Genomic DNA, 6,808 nt, shown 5'->3' on the forward strand with positions numbered 1-6,808 from the left:
GAACTTGTGATTCCATCTACTTGCCTTGGGCCTCCACTCGCAGCAACCTCCTCGTGGTGAGGCCTGGGCAATCGGTATTGTCATCGGTAAAATACTGTAAACTGAAGACAATATCGAGCCAATGGCTGCGAACTTCGAATATATCTCATGAAACTACGTTCTATATTACATCGAATTAGGATTATTTTAGAAATCGATATGAGATTCAAAGTGTAAAAATGTCTAGTACTTTGAATGTTTTAGAAAATTATTCGAGATAAAGATGTATGGAACTACTGAAAATTACTTTAGATTCCTTTTCCTTACTCTGTAAATTCATTGATTGGAATATTAATGCTACTGGAAGTATGAATATTTTCACAGGACAATGATATAAATGGAACTTTAAAACTTTTTTAAGTGTTACAGTGATATATCGTTGGCCTCCGTATTAGCGCACTGCGCCGAATGCAGATAGCATGATCTTGTAGTCGCAAGGGAGCAATTGAATCGAATAAACGTATTGTACCGTGGCGCATCGTATTGCATTTCAAACTTTTATATCATTATAATTTATATGTATACATATGTATATTCCTATAAACATGCGTCAGTTAATATAAGCTTCATTTCATCGAATTGTCTTAAATATAACTGCATAAACAATGTACAATCTTATACTAATTATAGTTGTCTGGTTCAACAGGTTTCTACAGAAACTAACTACTGCCTACGTCTTTTAAACTTGGGCTGTAGTAGTATCTGCAGAAACTGCCATGGGTGCTGGGGTTATTATCTAATTTCTTCACGGGAACACGCACAAGCGTCAGTCCCAATTCGACAGTTGCACGAGCAACATTCGACCGAGCTCGCGAGTTGTACGAGCAACAGCGATAAAGGATCCCGTTTCAAATGGTTACTGACGCAAGCCATTTCAGTACCGTTCATTGTCCCGTAATCCACATGTAATAACAACAGATCGAATCCGGCAACAGACTACTGCAAATTATTACACACGTCTATCGTATATACCACCGGTAATCAAAATTTCGGCGACAAACTTATGAAACCTTTATGAAGTTTTGAAGACTGCACCGGTTTTTAAAATTTAAGATGGCAGAAAAACTTGTACATTTGTGGCGCCCCCATCAGTTCGTGGCGAAAAGTGGAACTAATTCCAGAACTTCTTCCAAAACTTAAAGAAACCTCAGGAATAGGAGTGGAGATAGTGCCGGGATTAATGAATAACGCATATGTTTGATTTGACTGTTTTTTATTGAAAAAATCGTACGAAAGTATACAATTTACAATAATATTTCTATAAATTTAACAACAATTGCCTTAAGTACTACCTACATACATGATTTTACATTATATTTATAATTATATTTGTATAGATTCAGTAGAGATACGCTCTGGTGTTATTCAGGCTTATTAAATATTGTAATTTATCCGTCGCAATTAATTCCCTCTTCTGTAACTTGCAAATCTTCCGTAGGATCTTCAAAGTTTCATAAATGTTTCATACGTTTGTCGCCGAAATTTTCATTGACGCTATTATCACCGACTGGGTAATGTAACGTAGCATTTAAACGTTAAGGCGAGTTTCCATAAAGAACTCTTCTGCCATATATAATTAACTTAATAGTGTAATTAATCCATTAAAATGTAAATTTGCATAAAGAACTGCAGAGAGAACAGAAAAAATTACTGAATGTGACTGATTAATGTAGAAAATGTAGCGTTACGCTTCTTGATAAACAGATCAATCAGTGCTGGTTACGTTTTCAGTAAATCCAGTTACAGTTATGAAACACTGTCAAGTGTAGCACAGATTTATCCATCTTGAATCTATTGTTTCGAAGATTTCCTTTTGGAGTCGTGTCGTTTACGCGGATTGCATGCAGTCGTGTCGACAGATTCAAGATGGCAAGCGAGTTAAGCGAAATCGCTGCCCAAATCACTGAAAATGTGACGGAAAGCACTGGCTCGGTGACAAAAAGAGTACCCTCGACACCTGAGGGAATGGCCATTGCTTATGGTAGCTTAATTGTTATGGCTATTGTGCCGATTTTCTTTGGCAGTTACAGAGCTGTTAAACACCATAAGGAGCAGCAGGTAAGCCACGCGTTTTGACATGTTTTCCACGTATTCTCTGAGAAAATTGTTTTTCTGCTTTGTCGAACAATGACAAAACGTTGTCCGATAAATGCTCTAAACAAATCAAGAATATGGAAGTTGAAGTCAGTTTGAGACTGTCTGTTCTTCTGTAAGCCTTGTATGATTTAGGAATCTTGAATAAAAAGCCTAAAAAATCTTGTAAGTCCTATTCTCGTTATTACACTGTACTATAGTTGAGATCATTGTTGTACAACTTTCACGCATTATTAAATAAATTTCTTAACTTTGTAATTAATACTGAATGCAGTAAAAACTATAAATATTTTACAAATAATATTTGGAATGAAACATTCTAAACCATACCTTTTAACATGTTACAGCAACAATGCAAAGAAACTGGGAAACAGCCAGAAACAATGACACGTAAAGAAGCAATGATGTTCCCATTCATTTCTAGCTTTATATTAGTTGGGCTGTATCTAGTATATAAGGTAACAATCTTATATGCTTTCTATTATAATGTTATCTTATAACAGAAACTTAATATTATTCATTAAACATGTTTCAGATACTTCCACAGGAATATGTTAAACTACTGCTAGTTACTTATTTTTTCTTCTTAGGCATACTTGCATTGTGTCATCTTACCAGGTATGAGTAACTTATTCTGTAATGCTTTCAATATGATGTATTCTATTTATATTATGATTATGAACATTTACAGTCCAGTAATATCGTCATTAGTACCTGCTGCTATTCCAAAAACTCAGTATCACATACTATTCACTCAGGGTGAAGGTGACAAGGCAGAAAATATTATAGATTATAAGTTTAATCTTCATGATATTGTTTGCTTGGTTTGTTGCTCTTTTGTTGGAGCTTGGTATGTTCTAAAAAAGGTAAATCAATAAATTAAGGTCCTGTATAGGAAATTTAGTTAAAGATTAAAGAAGTACAACATTGTTGTTTTAATTTTCAGCATTGGATTGCCAATAACTTGTTTGGTATTGCATTTGCAATCAATGGAGTGGAACTGTTACATCTGAACAATGTCATAACAGGATGCATCTTGCTTTGTGGACTTCTCTTATATGATGCATTCTGGGTATTTGGTACAGATGTGATGGTAACAGTTGCCAATGCGTTTGAAGTACCGATTAAGTTAGTATTTCCACAAGACTTGTTGGAGAAAGGTCTTACTGCCAGCAACTTTGCCATGCTAGGCTTAGGTGACATTGTTTTGCCTGGCATCTTTATCGCGCTGTTATTGCGTTTCGATAATAGCTTAAGTAGAAAAACGAACGTGTATTTCTACTCAACGTTTTTCGCGTATTTTATGGGACTTCTGGCTACAATGCTGATTATGCATTTGTTCAACCACGCACAGCCGGCGCTGGTGTATTTGGTGCCCGCTTGTTTGGGCACTCCTCTACTTTTGGCGGCAGTCAAAGGAGATTTTCAAGCGTTGTTTTCGTAAGTATTGATTAAATTTATGCATTTCCTGGTTTCAAATTACTGTCATACTTTGCAAAACGCGACTAATTGACTCTCAGAAAGTCCCACATTAATTGACACATTATTGCACACAACGAATTATTTTATACTTCGAATACTTGTTACATAAAGTATAAACTGTCATATGCAAGCAGTTAAAAAGCAGCATCCTAATTTTTAATAATTCACCAATTATTTTCCAGTTACGAGGATCATCCTAAAAGTCTAAAAGAAACTGAAAAACCTGCACAAACGCAAGCAGAAATGAAGAAAGCATCATAATATTTGAATTCAAAATGAACAGTGTATCAGAATCATCAGCATTGCTATTATGCTGTTACGATTAAAAAACTACATCGTGTATAGGGAAAAGGATCGATACTTTATGTCTTATGCTCAAGATGTACAATTACACATTCTGATACACATTGAAACAGAGATAATTTATTATGATGCGTGGTAAAGTGTGTTCCCATTTCGTTTTTCGAAACATCGGGAGACATAAGAAATTTATCAAAACTAATATATAGAAATATTACCAGGGAATGTAAGTTGTGCAAACAATCGAATTGGTATAGGAAATAGGAATTATTTCTTGTCGAAGAATTTTTTTAACGAAGCGCTTTAAGTATTACGTCGGCCCATATGATACGACATAACATGTGTATCGAACTTTTAAAATTTCTAAACAGAATTGGCATTACTACTTATTGCGTTAGTGTAAAAATTTGCTTTTGTCACGAATAATGCTAGGATTACATTGTCTTTCCAGTAAATTTCGATTTTAATCTTCCCATGTAATGAATTACATGTACCTTAAATGTATTTAAAACGGTAGCAAGATACAAAAACAAAATGTTTACTCTATTGTAATCGACTGCACTTTCTGTGCATTAAACTTACAGGTAGGTTAAACATTTCCTCCAATAGATACGTGTTTTAATCCTTTCGATACGGTCACATCTACCACGAACTATATCACACGATATGTACTTTTTTGAAACAATACAAAAGTTAGCAATGCTTCCGTACATTTAGATATTACATTGTAAATAATGTTTCAATAAGAAAACAAACGTTTAGTAGAAATATAATCGCAATAAAATTTAATATTATATCTACTTCTACAATTAAGAACTGTCCAATGTACACGTGTTACTTCGTGGGCAGCAACTATAGTCGCCCAGAATACACGGAGGTCGCTTCGAGGCGGGCGACTATAGTAGACAATAGTATTGAAAGGGTTAAAGTATAGATACTTCTCGTAATTCCTAACTACACTACGTATAATTTTTCGTGTGAACCGACCCGTTTCAGATCAGGCTGAATTTAATTGAAGAAATAAAGAATATTTTTCGATTTAGTATTCAGTTAAACACGTACAATTTTTCTATATTGTAACTACATATTAATTGTCGTAATGGTTTCCAAGAAGTGAACTTTGTAAAATATGACGATTTGTAAAAACCTTTCAAACATTGAATAAAACTACGTCTTTTTAAATTCATGTCTTACTCATTTTTCTGCATTTATTGCAGAAATTATTGTCGAAAAATACGTATGGTGAAATAATTCTGTAAATAAGTCCATAAAAATCTATACTCTATTAATCATCTTACATTGATAGATGATAAAACTGTAGAAAAGGTTTCCTGTAATTGCTTTTATTCTTTGAAGTGAAAATAATATTATTACAAATTAAATGAATAAAAACATACACTTTATGCTTTAGCAACATCTTCTATTGCTAAGCTTTTTGCAGTGATTGGTTCCAGATCTTTTATGCCATCCTTAGATACCTTCTGTACCTTAAAGTTTGGAAGATTAACTATCAACCGTTTATGAATTTCTCGAACACACTTTTTCATTAATACATATGCTTCTTCCTCTGTTGAGTCTATAATATAGAATAACAGATACGATTTGCTATGTATGAACATTAGATACAAAAATGTTTAATAAAGAGTTTCTATTACCTAATTTGTGGTATCTGTCTAAAATAGACAAAGAAAAGAATCCTCCATAGCCATGTGCTGCGTAAGGCACTCTAACACAAGATGCCAAATAATCAATAAAATATAATTCAGGACCTGTATTATCATCATAGCCTGCCATCAATAAATTGACAAAATATGGTGTTCTACTCCTGAGATAATCAGCCAGATTTTTTCTAGTGAAGCAAGCTGCAGCTTTTGGTGATAATTCATAACCATTTCGCATTTTATACAGTTGTATATTTTTTCCTATATATTCTGAGAATTGTGTTGTATCACCAGACTCTCCAGATGCTGCCATCACGAGTTTGTTAGAGATTTTGTGAATCTTTTGCTCATCTGAAATAATAGTCATTGGAGGATGTAACAATGACTTGCAATCACTATGGATATTGTAACATTACTTTCAATATTGTATGTTAAATCTGCGTAAAACTTCATCGGTTTAATACGCTTAAGATTTACATTATGTAGAAATAAAACTTATAAAAATATTTTCGTTGAAATAATTTGGAGGTTGTAATGAAAGTAATTCCTCACCATTTTTCATAACCATAATAGAATGAGCTGTAGTCATATCGGCTGCGACTAGCACAAAGTCTTTGAATTGTATCCCAATCAGACATTCCATTTTGATACACCTTTTAATACTCTTGTTTCAACTAAAATTCTAGCATACAACAAACAGTGAAAACTGCCTGTCACGAATGCAAGGTTAACTTCCACCACGGTGATCACGACTGATCACGACACGACTAACGACGATTGAATGCAACTGAAACAACACCATTCAATGTTGTATATACTCGATGGCAAACCGTGTCCATCAGTCTTCTTACTTATAAGTATACTGTCTTCTTATCGTACCTTTAATTAAAGCTATATGTTTCAAATTAGTAATTAATGAAAGCACACAAAATATATGAATTATGGAAAACAATTACTTCTTTTTCATTGCACATTATTTTATAATTTCCCGCCCTTTCTGTAAAAGTCTAGTATTAGTTCTAATTTCCATCACCATAGGGCTACAATAATTTTGGCAATATCTCAATTTTGCAAATATCGCGCGCTTTCTTAAAAAGTTTCTGAATTTGTTTTGTTATTGTTTTTTGCTTTTTATTATTTTATTGATAAAATTAAGACAGTCATAGGTGTGGAGATAGTGCTGAGTTTAATGAATAACGCATACGTACCTTCAAATAATAATGATTTGAAAA

At 33.5% G+C, this 6,808-nt stretch overlaps 2 protein-coding genes across 2 annotated transcripts; one reads left to right on the forward strand and one right to left on the reverse strand.

The window, feature by feature from the left end:
* Positions 1-1,899: 1,899 nt before the first annotated feature.
* Positions 1,900-4,253, forward strand: LOC107191092 (minor histocompatibility antigen H13). The gene is made up of 6 exons (XM_015580044.1): positions 1,900-2,097; positions 2,481-2,591; positions 2,669-2,751; positions 2,825-2,999; positions 3,080-3,573; positions 3,798-4,253. Exons 1-6 carry the CDS (start codon positions 1,906-1,908, stop codon positions 3,874-3,876), a joined length of 1,134 nt encoding a protein of 377 aa, XP_015435530.1. The 5' UTR covers positions 1,900-1,905; the 3' UTR covers positions 3,877-4,253.
* Positions 4,254-5,249: 996 nt separating this feature from the next.
* Positions 5,250-6,279, reverse strand: LOC107191096 (proteasome subunit beta type-2-like). Its single transcript, XM_015580050.1, has 3 exons — positions 6,129-6,279; positions 5,571-5,927; positions 5,250-5,491 (listed from the first exon to the last, which is right to left on the reverse strand). The coding sequence occupies exons 1-3, from the start codon at positions 6,217-6,219 to the stop codon at positions 5,316-5,318; spliced, it is 624 nt and encodes a 207-aa protein (XP_015435536.1). The 5' UTR covers positions 6,220-6,279; the 3' UTR covers positions 5,250-5,315.
* Positions 6,280-6,808: the final 529 nt, after the last annotated feature.

This window comes from Dufourea novaeangliae, unplaced genomic scaffold (assembly GCF_001272555.1).
Source record: "Dufourea novaeangliae isolate 0120121106 unplaced genomic scaffold, ASM127255v1 scaffold221, whole genome shotgun sequence".
Classification (NCBI taxonomy): domain Eukaryota; kingdom Metazoa; phylum Arthropoda; class Insecta; order Hymenoptera; family Halictidae; genus Dufourea; species Dufourea novaeangliae.